At 40.1% G+C, this 13534-nt stretch overlaps 1 protein-coding gene across 3 annotated transcripts in view; it reads left to right on the forward strand.

Annotated features, from left to right (window-relative positions):
- Positions 1-13534, forward strand: part of FAT3 (FAT atypical cadherin 3) — a 699023-nt gene that overhangs the window by 581149 nt on the left and 104340 nt on the right. For all 3 annotated transcript variants that reach the window (XM_070749626.1, XM_070749624.1, XM_070749625.1), the window contains 2 exons: positions 730-963; positions 9463-9852. In XM_070749626.1, the coding sequence (XP_070605727.1) occupies positions 730-963; positions 9463-9852 (624 nt within the window). The remainder of the gene's footprint in view (positions 1-729; positions 964-9462; positions 9853-13534) is intronic.

A 13534-nucleotide genomic window follows, 5' to 3' on the forward strand; every position in this document is an offset into this window, starting at 1 on the left:
GGAATAGAATAGAATAGAAAACGGAAACAGGAACAGTAAGAGAAAATAGAATAGAACAGAATAGAATAACTTTATTGTCTCTTTGAATATACAATAGTTGGCAGACCTTGAAAATGAAATTTCATTGCATGCAGCTCTTAAAGGCACACCACCTCCAATTTTACACTACATATTATAAAAGCAAGCATCTCTCCAATGGTGATTTTACACTCTGACGATGTTAACAGAGGATAACGAAAGCTTAGTATAATTTTGAAAAGCTCCAGAGATCATGATGTTTATCGTTTCTTCTTCTAAAACTACATCTGGAATTCGCATTTTTAGGACAATTTGTAATATTATAATATTTACCAATTACTTTGCAAAAACAAAATAGTAGTATTAGTGATAAAATAATGATAGCAGTAGTACCTCTAGATACGAGTTTAATTCGTTCCAGAAGGGAGCTTGTATGTCAAACAACTCGTATCTGGAACAAATGGCTTTAGACTTTGTTTTTCCCCTCCGAGATAACCAGAAGCAAGGATTCTTGCGCCACCTAGTGGACGCTCGGCTCGTATCCCGAATTTGAGCTCGGGTCTCGAAAAGAAATTTCTCTCCCCTCGTGGCTCGTATCTTGGAATACTCGCATGTGGAGCAGCTCGTATCTAGAGGTACTACTGTATTGTCATGACAGTCCACTTACTTTTCCCTGTTTTCCTTTTTCTTTATCCCTTGAAATTGTTTTAGGGGAGCTCAAAACCTTAGCTCCATTAGACCGTGAAAAGACCCCTGTCTACCATCTGATCGCCCAGGCAACTGATGGGGGAGGGAAGTTCTGTCAATCAAAACTCCATCTAATATTGGAAGATGTCAATGATAATCCTCCACTGTTTTCCTCTGACCACTACACTGCCTGTGTCTATGAGAACACCGCCACCAAGGCCTTGTTGACAAGAGTTCAAGCCAACGATCCTGATGTAGGTGAGTACAGGACACTAAAAGGAACACCAATTAGAAGTGCGTAAGTAGAACTTGGTAAGGGGCAGCCTTTATTTTTCTTTTAATGTATGCATTAACTTTGAACACCAATTGTAAAACTCAGAAATAGCACAAGTAACTGAAGTTCTCACGTCTGGATTTGGTCCCCAAACCCAAAGCTCACATTTGTTGGCTAAACAGTGTCTTAGTTAAGTCTAGTGGTGAAGTCATGAGACTAGAAACCAGGTAACTATGAGTTCTAGTCCCACCTTAAACATGTGAAAGCCAACTTGGTGATTTTGAGCCAATCCCCAGGAAACTCTGAGTTCTAGTTCTGCTTTAAACATGAAATCTGGTTGGGTGGCTTTGGGCCAATGACCAGGATTTTTTTATTTTATTTTTTTATTTATTTTGTCCAATACACAATAATACACAATGAAGGTTATAGAGGATATAGTAGAGAAGATATATGAGATACAGGAGAGACTATAGGACAGGGGACGGAAGGCACTCTAGTGCACTTATGTACGCCCCTTACTGACCTCTTAGGAATCTGGAGAGGTCAACTGTGTATAGTCTAAATCCCACCTCCGGACTTCCGTGTTTTTGCGATGCTGGGATTTCGCTGAGGCTCCCCTCGCTGGGAAACCCCACCTCCGGACTTCCGTTGTCAGTAAAGTGCCCGTTTTTGCACTGCTGGGATTCCCCTGCTGGGATTCCCCTGCAGAATCGCAAAAACATGGAAGTCCAGAGGTGGGGTTTCCCATGGAGGGGAGCCTCAGGGGAACCCCAGCAGCACAAAAACGGGCACTTCGGCTGGCAAAAGGGTTGAATTTTGGGCTTGCATGCATTAATTGTTTTTCCATTATGGGAAACATTGTTTCGTCTTACAAACTTTTCACCTTACGAACCTTGTCCCGGAACCAATTAAGTTCGTAAGACAAGGTATCACTGCATACCAAATGAAGAAATGGTGATTAGGAAAATGCTAGATTGTGCCAAATTAACCAAATTAACATATGAATTACTGAATAAACAAAATAAAGACTATTACACAGTTTGGGGAAAACTATATACCGTAGTTGGATTGAAAAGAAAAAAGAATTAAATTAATGTCTAAGAAAAAGGAAAAATCATTGAAAACAGAACTGTAACATATTAAGTTGTTTGATCTTGTGCTCTTTTTATGTTTCTAAGTATACTTGTATGTTTTAGTTATTGATTGGTGATTGGTTGGTTGGTTGGTTGGTTGGTTGGTTTATTGGATTTATATGCTGCTCCTCTCTAAGTACATCCCATCATTGTGGGATGTCAATGTTCATTGCCATTAGATTTGCTACAGGATTCGCAAACTTTTCTAAATTAAAAATAGGATTCAGTCTTGCAATCTTATCTATCTTTGGATGTTTCAAAACAAAATGTGGGAACCCCAGACTGTTCATACCGGGAAGAAAGTGCTGCTTAAAAATGTTGGAATTCGCATTTCGCATTTGAATTTTAAAATGCAGAATCAAAATCACAATTTGAACAAAAATAGAAGATGTATATATATTCTTTCCTTTTGTCACTACTTAATGTTAGAAATAAGAGAGCAGAGCAATGAGAAAGAGAAACAAAGAGCCCTCGGATTTTATAGTTAATGATGAATAGCCCAGGTTTCATTTTCTAAACTTTTGACTTGCAGTTAGCTATTAAGGTCAAATGCAAACACAGGATGCCGGTAATAAAACATGACAGTATTGATATGTGAATATTAAAAGAAAGATCTCTTGATTCAGCAGTCTGTTAATAGAGCTATAAATCCTTCCGTACTGAAGACATGCAACTCCCTCTTCATGCGTGGTCATCTTTCGCGAGCACGCCATTCACACAGTGATGCCTGCTTTAAAGGTGTATTTTCGTGGGTAGACAATGGGAGCGGAATGAAGAGCGGGGCAGTACCACAGGTGCTTTTTTCAGGAGGCAACTGGACTTTCTTGTGTTTTTGTTTTCCTTTTGCAGACCTTTCCAAGAAGCTTCATCAGTTCTGACAGTATTGTCAGTGGGGAATCTATCCTTTCAGAACTGAAGAAGCTTCTTAGAGGAGGAACGAAATGTCTTCAAAAGGAAAACAAACAAACAAGAAAGTCCAGTTGCCTCCTGAAAAAGCATCTTTGGGACAATCATGACCTAGATCAGTGATTTTCAACCTTTTTTCAGCCGCAGCACATTTTTTACATTTACGAAACCCTGGGGCACATTGAGCGGGGTGGGGGCAAAAAAAAGTTTGGAAAAAAATTCTCTCTCTCTCTCTTCCTCCCTTTTGCTCTATTTCCCTCTTTCTCTCCCTTCCTTCCTTTTTCTTTCTTTCTCTCTCTCCATCTCTCTTTCTTTCTCTTCCTTCCTCTCTCTTTTGCTCTTTCTCTACCTCCCTCCCTCCCTCTATGTCTTTCTCTCTCTCTCCTTCCCTCCCTCTCTTTCTCTCTCTCTTGTTTTCTTTCTCTCTCTTTCTCTCTCTCTTGCTTTCTTTCTCTTGTTCTCTGTCTCTCTCTCTTGTTCTCTTTCTCTCTCACTTGCTCTTTCTCTCTTTTGCTTTCTTTCTCTCTCTCTCTTGCTTTCTTTCTCTTTCTTTCTCTCTCTCTTGCTTTCTTTCTCTTTCTGAGCTTTGCGGCACACCTGACCATGTCTCACGGCACACTAGTGTGCCGCGGCACACTGGTTGAAAAACACTGACCTAGACGACTGGGAATCTCTACAGAAGAGATTCCGCAGTTACTGTCTACGCAATTCTGTGTTCTGCTTGATCCAAGAGTGTTTTCAAGCCTATCAGGTCCAGAATAACATGATATAGTTTATAGTTGGGAATCTATTAGTAATTGAAGAATTCGTGGGGGGTTGTTTTAGTCCCACTGTTAACAGAAGTCCAAAACTGATGCATTTGACTTCAAAATATTCATTCAAACTTGTATAATCATTTCAATCAATCCAATCTATCTCTTTAGTTTCTATCCATTGTTTCTTGTGTTGTCTTCTGGTGCTTTGGAAAATAACAGTTAACACCTCCTCCTTCACCTCCTCCTCTTCTTCTCCCCTTCTTCTTCTTCTTTCCTTCTCCTTCTTCCTCCTCTTCCTCCTCTTCTTCTTCTTCTTCTCCTCCTCCTCCTCCTCCTTCTTCTTCTTCTTCTTGACAATAGGCTTTTGGGCTCCATTTAGACCACTATTGGTCCATAAGAAAATTGTGGTGGTCCGCAGAAAAATTATTTGCATTTTCTATATTGCACTAAATACTATTTATTTTAAAAAAAATCATATTAATGGTCCGTGGGATTTAAAATTATGAATTTAATGGTCCTGAGGTTCAAAAGGTTGGTGCCCCATGGTTTAGAGCACTGAATTTGATTGATTATAACCAAGTCTTAGAGAATTAGGAATTACTCATATTAGCCAATTAGGCTAGTTGGGCATCTATCACTAACTGAAGAAGTCATGATTCCTGATTTAAAGTGGTGGGACTCTATAAACAAAGGTAAAGGTTTCCCTTAATGGATTTAAGACAAGCTGATTTCATATGGATCCTTATGGATTAATTTTGACTTTAGTATGGATTCTTCATTGTAGTTTGCTCCACGGCTCTAAATCAAGAAATGGAAATTTTCAATTAATCAAAAAAAGTCCTGGTTTGTTTATTCATCTTTGTAAATTGATAATTTTGTAAAAGGACATTTTTATAAAACTATAAAATAATTTTATATATAATTTCTTAAAACTATCCTCACTTATAAATAGTAATTGTAGCTATGTGTTATTTTGTTTTATGTAATTCACCAATAACTTACCTGACATTGGGGTCAGGGTAATTCATGCAATAGGAATAAATAATAGTAATGATGGATAGCCAAGCTATTCATTATATGGCTTGAATCTGCAAAGACTTTAAAATACCAATGAATCAAGTAGGCCTATAATAAAATCATAATTTAAATACTACTTACCTTTAATAACTGCAGAATGTTAGAAGATAAATCCTGTGTGTATCGACATGTAGATTCTAAATTATAATTGAAGTACCATTTCTGCCTAATGACTTTTTCAAGGTTTCGTGTCATCACCTTTGAATAAATCAAAAATTGTTTTATATATATATATATATATATATATATATATATATATATATATATATATATATATATATATCCTTGTTCCTTGGAGAGTCATCTAATCTTTCGTAATATAATTTAAACAAGTGTTCATATATTGTTCTTATGATTGCGTTTTATGAATATGCCTAGACAACAGGGCATCCTTCCCCAGGCCTTTCTAAGCAAGGAATTGTGCTCCTGACATATCGAGCGGAAAATAAATGTATGTTACATTCCAATTCGTGTTAATTGGTTTTAGACAATAACATTTCTGTCATTGTAAAAGAAAAAGAATTGCCCAGTTTGATGGCTGAAGCTACAAGGGATGGACATTAAAATGGAAACACCTTGAAAATGCAGATTAGGAATCCAGATTTGTGAAGCTCCCTTCGAACAGTTTTTTGTGGAAACTGGGTTCTGTACATGTTTATTGAGCTCTGCAGTGATTTTCGGAGCTGTGGTCTTGTGATCTGCTCTAACAATTTGCTTTAGAGTCCGACGGTCCCTCTCAGACAACTTCGACTTTCGACCAGACCTAAGCTTGGCTGAGGATGTTTTCCCTTCTCTTTCAAAAGCAGTCGTTACTTCTAAGACATTACCTCTTGAAATGCCAAACATTCAGGCACTTTCTGTTACACTAGCGCCTGCCATTCGAGCGCCAACAATTTGGCCTCTTTGAAAGTCTGAGAGGTCTGCCATTTCTAGGTTATAACCAATTTCCTTAAATTTCTGTTAAAAAAAAAGGTAGTTTTAAAAAACATATCAAATAACAGAGGTTTTTTTTTTAAAAAAACATTAAAATATGTCAAATTTTGATTGATTTGAACATGTTCAAACATTATGATGCCAAAAAGTCAAGTGTTTCCATTTTTTTGTCCACCCCCTGTATTTGATCTTGACTGAGCTGGAAACGTTGGAGAGGTTTATAGGAGGCTTAACCTTCTGAGTTTTAGAAACATAGAAATAGTCTGCCCTTATACTATTTCCTGTATTTTATCTTACAATGGATATACAGTATGTTTATCCCAGGCATGTTTAAATTCAGTTACTATGGATTTACCAACCACGTCTGCCGGAAGTTTGTTCCAAGGATCTACTACTCTTTCAGTGAAATAATATTTTCTCACGTTGCTTTTGATCTTTCCCCCAACTAACTTCAGATTGTGTCCCCTTGTTCTTGTGTTCACTTTCCTATTAAAAACACTTCCCTCCTGAACCTTATTTAACCCTTTAACATATTTAAATGTTTCGATCATGTCCCCCCTTTTCCTTCTGTCCTCCAGACTATACAGATTGAGTTCATTCTTATAGCCCGTCTTTTCACTGCAAAATCTGTCTGACCACTAGAGGGCAGCCAATGTATAAAGATAATGGTGTTTCTCTTCATTGCCATCTAATGGCTGTCTGTATTTTTGCATGTTTTATGAGGTACATTTTCTCGATTCGCATGTGAGCGAAAGGCTTCCAGGAAATTCCAAGGTAAAATGGAAAGTTAAAAAGTAATTCCTAGAAGAAAGCATTTAGGGAATCATTTTTGTACTGCCGCTAAAATATATGGACAGCCATGAAATCATCCGAAGCTTGAAGGAATGTTTATCTTTCAAGTACTATACTAAAGTAATGTCACCCAATTTTGAATTAATGAAGTATAACTGGAAGCAGGATGTGTAGTTTGTGTTTGTAAGTGATTGATGTCAGGCAAATAGTTCTGGCTCGAAAACAAAATGTCTTCCTACTTCTGTTGGCTTTAAATAATAATAATAATAATAATTTATTAGATTTGTATGCCGCCCCTCTCCGAAGACTCGGGGCGGCTCACAACAACGATAAAAACAATATTACACTGGCACAAATCTAATATTAAAAAAAACTAAAAAACCTATCATAATTAAAAATCAAACAGCACATATATACCAAACATAAATTATAATAAGCCTGGGGGAAAGGTGTCATAAATCCCCCATGCCTGGCGGTATAGGTAGGTCTTAAGTAGTTTACGGAAGACAAGGAGGGTGGGAGCAGTTCTAATCTCCGGGGGGAGTTGATTCCAGAGGGCCGGGGCCGCCACAGAGAAGGCTCTTCCCCTGGGGCCCGCCAGACGACATTGTTTAGTCGACGGGACCCGGAGAAGGCCAACTCTATGGGACCTTATCGGCCGCTGGGATTCGTGCGGTAGCAGGCGGTTCCGAAGGTACTCTGGTCCAATGCCATGTAGGGCTTTAAAGGTCATGACCAACACTTTGAATTGTGACCGGAAATTGATCGGCAGCCAATGCAGGCCACGGAGTGTTGTAGATAGGTGGGCGAATCTGGGAAGCCCCACAATGGCTCTCGCGGCTGCGTTCTGCACGATCTGGAGTTTCCGAACACTTTTCAAAGGTAGCCCCATGTAGAGAGCGTTGCAGTAATCGAACCTCGAGGTGATGAGGGCATGAGCGACTGTGAGCAATGACTCCCTGTCCAAATAGGGCCGCAACTGGTGCACCAGGCGAACCTGGGCAAACGCCCTCCTCGCCACAGCCGAAAGATGATGTTCCAATGTCAGCTGTGGATCGAGGAGGACGCCCAAGTTGCGCACCCTCTCTGAGGAAAGGGAACGCTGACTTTAAAAGACTGTTGTGTTCTTTGTTTCTTTCCCTTTGCCACTGCTTAGTTGTTCAGTTTAAGGCAATAACAACATGGAAATGTGCAGGACTTTTTGCATTTGTGTTCAATTAGGCTGAAAGCAATCCCTTGCTACATTGTAAAAAAGGATTGTCCTGAGTTTACTTTGAGCATTCACATCTCTTATCATCCTGAAGTTAGTTCAGAAATTGGTTGTCTTAATCAGTAGATATTTCCCTGGGGGGGGGGGGGGATGAATAACCCAGCACTTCTTAAAAAGCTTAGAACTACGTTGCCTAAAACACGATCTAAGTATTGCCCACAAGATCATATGCTGCAACGTTCTACCTGTCAATGACTACTTCAGCTTCAATTGCAACAACACAAGAGCACGCAACAGATTCAAACTTAATATTAACCGCTCCAAACTTGACTGTAAAAAATACGACTTCAGCAACCGAGTTGTCGAAGCGTGGAACTCATTACCGGACTCAATTGTGTCAACCCCTAACCCCCAACATTTTTCCCTTAGACTCTCCACGATTGACCTCTCCAGGTTCCTTAGAGGTCAGTAAGGGGCGTGCATAAGTGCACCAGTGTGCCTTCCGACCCCTGTCCAATTGCCTCTCCTTATCTCATTGATCTTTTCTTCCTTTCAAATTTGTTCACCTATACTTTTATATCTTTTCTTCTATTCATTTCTTTAGTTATACAGTATTACTAAATATCTATTCTCTTCAGTGTGTATCGGACTAAATAAATAAATAAAAATAAAATAAAGTTCACATATGACCTATGAATCCATCTCTTTTCAGATATTCTGTAGTTACTTTCGTTGAAAATGAGTGGTAAGGTTTCTTATCATTCTGTAAAGGTGTCCTCTATCCAGTTGTGTCCAATTCTAGGGGTAGTGCTTAGGTCCATTTTTTAGCCAACAGACCCAGCATTGTCCCAAAATACTTCCGTGTTTATAGAATTCCTACCGAAGTGGTACCTAGTTGTCTACTCGCCGCCAGTATTAGTCCTTATGTCTCCTTTTTGAGTGTTCCACTTGTAAGCCATGACCAGGTCTTTTCCTTATCCACTTTGCCTTCAATCTTCTTCAAGAACTGTCCATGCAATGCTTTCTTCCGCCAACTGTCCATATTATTATTATTATTATTATTATTATTATTATTATTATTATTTAAATTATTATTTAAATTATTATTATTATTATTATTATGCCATCACCTACAAAAATATATTGACAAAATTGAATGGGTCCAAAGGCGGGCTACAAGAATGGTGGAAGGTCTTAAGCATAAAACCTATCAGGAAAGACTTAATGAACTCAATCTGTATAGTCTGGAGGACAGAAGGAAAAGGGGGGACATGATCGAAACATTTCAATATGTTCAAGGGTTAAATAAGGTTAAGGAGGGAAGTGTTTTTAATAGGAAAGTGAACACAAGAACCAAGGGGACACAATCTGAAGTTAGTTGGGGGAAAGATCAAAAGCAACATGAGAAAATATTATTTTACTGAAAGAGTAGTAGATCCTTGGAACAAACTTCCAGCAGACGTGGTAGATAAATCCACAGTAACTGAATTTAAACATGCCTGGGATAAACATAGATCCATCCTAATATAAAATACAAAAAATAGTATAAGGGCAGACTAGATGGACCATGAGGTCTTTTTCTGCCGTCAGACTTCTATGTTTCTATGTTGGCCTTTTGGTCTTTTCTGCTTCATAGAATTAAAAAGAACTGCTGTTCTCTCCTCTTCTCTTTTTCAGGGGTGAACAGAAAGATTGTATATTCCCTGGCCGATTCTTTAGAAGGTTTCTTCTCTGTGGACATGTCCTCGGGCATCATCATTTTGGAACATCCTCTGGACCGGGAACTTCAGTCTTCCTATAATGTCACCATTAAAGCTTCCGACCAGGGCATTGTGCAAAGTTTGTCTTCATTTGCCACCGTGACAATCACCGTGCTGGACATTAACGACAACCCTCCTGTTTTTGAGAGGAGAGATTACCTGGTTGAAGTGCCCGAGGACACCTTCCCAAATGCTGAGATACTTTTTGTCTTTGCGACCAGCAAAGACATTGGTACGAACGCCGAGATCACCTACCTCATCCGATCGGGTAACGAAAAAGGGAAGTTCCAGATCAATTCTAAAACAGGTAAATTTACTAAAATAAGGAAGAGGTTTAGACTTAGACACTTAGACTTAGCTGGGTTGGTGCAGTGGTTAGTGTGCAGCACCGCAGGCTATTTCAGCTAACTGTTGGCTGTAGTTCAGCAGTTCAAATCTCACCTCCGGCACAAAGTTGACTAAGCCTTCCATCCTTCCAAAGTGGGTAAAATGAGGACCCAGATTGTTGAGGGTCATATACTGATTCTGTAAATCGCTAAGAGAGGGCGCTAAAGGCACTATGAAGTGGTATATGTCTAAATGCTATCGCCTGGTGCATCAGTTGTGGTCCTATTTGGACAGGGAGTCTTTGCTCATAGTCACTCATGCCGTTATCACCTCGAGGTTCGACTACTGCAATGCTCTCTACATGGGGATACCTTTGAAGAGTGTTTGGAAACTTCAAACCTATAAAGCCCTTCATGGCATAGGACCAGATTATCTACGAGACCGCCTTCTGCCGCATGATAGCAGTCTGCAAGTATACGAGGGGATGTCACAGAGAGGAGGGGATCACTTTATTCTTCAGGGCACCAGAGGGCCGGATGAGGAACAACGGCTGGAAGCTGACCAAGGAGAGATTCAACATGGAGATAAGGAGGAACTTCCTGACGGTCAGAGCGATCAACCAATGGAACAACCTACCAGCGGACGTTGTGAACTCCAACACTCTGGACATTTTTAAGAGAAGATTGAACTGCCACTTGACTGGTGTGCTATAGGGTTCCTGCTTGGGCAGGGGGTTGAACTCGATGGCCTTCATGGTCCCTTTCAACTCTTAACAATAAATAAATAAATAAGTAAGTAAGTAAGTAAGTAAGTAAGTAAGTAAATAAATAAATAAAGAGAAAGAAAGAAAGAAAGATTTGCAATCTCAGCAAGCACCAAGGACCCCTAATCTCCATTCTGCCTGGTAAAATTCAATATAGAACTTAATGTCGGCAGTCCTCATTTTCCCTAACCTAAGCACCGTTGAACCTCTGTAGATTTAGCTCTGCATAAGCCTACATTGGATTTCGCTATAAAAAAATAACATTCCCAAACCAGTCATCCCTCACTCGTTAAGATTGCTGTTACCCAAGTGAAGCACTTCACATCTATTTCTGTTAAACTTCAGTCAGTTCTTTTTCAGACCATTTCGCTAACCTTGTATTAGTTCTTTGGGGCTTTTAGCTATCTCACCCAATTGCTTGTCATCTGAATATTTGATAAGCCATCCCTGCAGCTCTTCCTCCAAATCATTAGAGAAAGTACAGAAGATGAGAGGACCCAGGAGGGATCCTTGTACCACTCGGCATGGCACTTAACTCTCTGGTTATGATGAGCAACTATTGACGAGTACTCTTTGAGTGCAATTTTCTAGCCAACTATGTACCCATTTAATCCTCCCGTCATTTATCTAACACCCAGCGAGCTTACTAATCAGCTGGCCATGAGATACCACCAAGGCTGGGTTTTTTTGCAGTATTCAAACTGAAGCAACACTAAAGTACAGGAGGGAAGGGTGTTTTTAATAGTAAAGTGAACACAAGAACAAGGGGACACAATCTGAAGTTAGTTGGGGGAAAGATCAAAAGCAACATGAGAAAATATTATTTTACTGAAAGAGTAGTAGATCCTTGGAACAAACATCCAGCAGACGTGGTTGGTAAATCCACAGTAACTGAATTTAAACATGCCTGGGATAAACATATATCCATCCTAAGATAAAATACAAAAAATAGTATAAGGGCAGACTAGATGGACCATGAGGTCTTTTTCTGCTGTCAGTCTTCTATGTTTCTATTTTCTTCTGAAAAACCCCCCCAACAACCTAGAAATGATTTCCCATTATCATAGTTTGAAGCTTCTACAACTCATGGATTTCCAGGTTGTCTCCCATTCCAGTGCTAACCAAGTCTGTCCCTGCTTAGCTTTTTTTTGACATAGTGAAGATAGGTTCAGTTTGGCCACCTTCTTAACTCAGCCAAATGGCTGACATAAGCTTGACGTGACCTTTGTGATATCAATTGTAAGATAAAATAGAGGAAATAAGATAAGGGCAGACTAGATGGACCATGAGGTCTTTTTCTGCCGTCAGTCTTCTATGTTTCTATGTACAGGGGTCCTCAAACTTGAAAACTTTAAGACTTAACCACAAGGCTTAAAGTAGCCAACTTTGAAGACCTCTGCTAAAGTGGATCCAGTTAACGGACTCTTACCAAAAATATTTGCAATTAGCAATAGCGCTTAGAGGGTGAACCCCCTTTTGAATGGTGTGGCAGCAGAAATGGATTTCCAGAGGGAAAATGGCAAACTAGAGGAACTAGGAGCACCACTCAAGTGAACCTGAGGACACAGATAAACCTCCAAGTGTTTCAAGGACCTTCTAAAAAGGATGCAAATAGCCAGTTGTTTGCAAGGAATATAAATCTTTCCTTTCCCCACTATCTGGTAAGAGCTGAACATGAATATATGAAGCAAGGTTGCAGGAACTGGGCATGGATAGCCTACAAAAAAGGAGGGCCAGAGGGGACATGATAGCAATATACAGATATTGTATTTGAGGGGTTGCCACGGAGAGGAGGGGATCACAATATTTTCCAGGGCACCAGAGGGCCAGACCAGGAGCAATGGATGGAAACTGACCATAGAGAGATTCAACCTAAAAATAAGGAAGAACTTTCTGACAGTGAGAATGATCAACCAGTGGAACGGCCAGCCAGTAGAGGTTGTGAATGCCCCAACACTCAACATCTTTCAGCTGTGGCGAGGGGGGCGTTTGCCCAGGTTCGCCTGGTGCACCAGTTGCAGCCCTATCTGGACCAGGACTCACTGCTCACAGTCACTCATGCCCTCATCACCTTGAGGTTCGACTACTGTAATGCTCTCTACATGGGCCTACCTTTGAAAAGTGTTCGGAAACTTCAGATCGTGCAGAATGCAGCTGCGAGAGCAATCATGGGCTTCCCAAGGTATGCCCATGTTACACCAACATTCCGCAGTCTGCATTGGTTGCCAATCAATTTCCGGTCACAATTCAAAGTGTTGGTTACGACCTATAAAGCCCTTCATGGCATCAGACCAGAATACCTCCGGGACCGCACGAATCCCAGCGACCGGTCAGGTCCCACAGAGTTGACCTTCTCCGGGTCCCGTCGACTAAACAATGTCGTTTGGCGGGACCCAGGAGAAGAGCCTTCTCTGTGGCGGCCCCGACCCTCTGGAACCAGCTCCATCTGGAGATTACAACTGCCCCCACCCTCCTTGCCTTTCGTAAAGTTCTTAAGACCCATCTCTGCCATCAGGCATGGGGGAACTCAGACATCTACCCCTGGCCTATACAGTTTATACATGTTATGTTTGTGTGTATGTTTGCTTTTAATAATGGAGTTTTTAGCGTTTTTTAAATTATTAGATTTGTTCTTACATTGTTATTGTTGTGAGCCGCCCCGAGTCTACGGAGAGGGGCGGCATACAAATCTAATAAATAATAATAATAATAATAATAATAATAATAATAATAATAATAATAATAATAATAATATTCAAGAAGCGAATGGACTGCCGTCTGGCTGAGGTGATGTAGGGTTTCCTGCTTGAGCAGGGGGTTGGACCTGATGACTTACAAGGTCCCCTCCAACTTCAATAATAAATAAATATAAAATTGTGGATATATATATACACACATA

This window comes from Erythrolamprus reginae, chromosome 4 (assembly GCF_031021105.1).
Source record: "Erythrolamprus reginae isolate rEryReg1 chromosome 4, rEryReg1.hap1, whole genome shotgun sequence".
Lineage (NCBI taxonomy): Eukaryota > Metazoa > Chordata > Lepidosauria > Squamata > Dipsadidae > Erythrolamprus > Erythrolamprus reginae.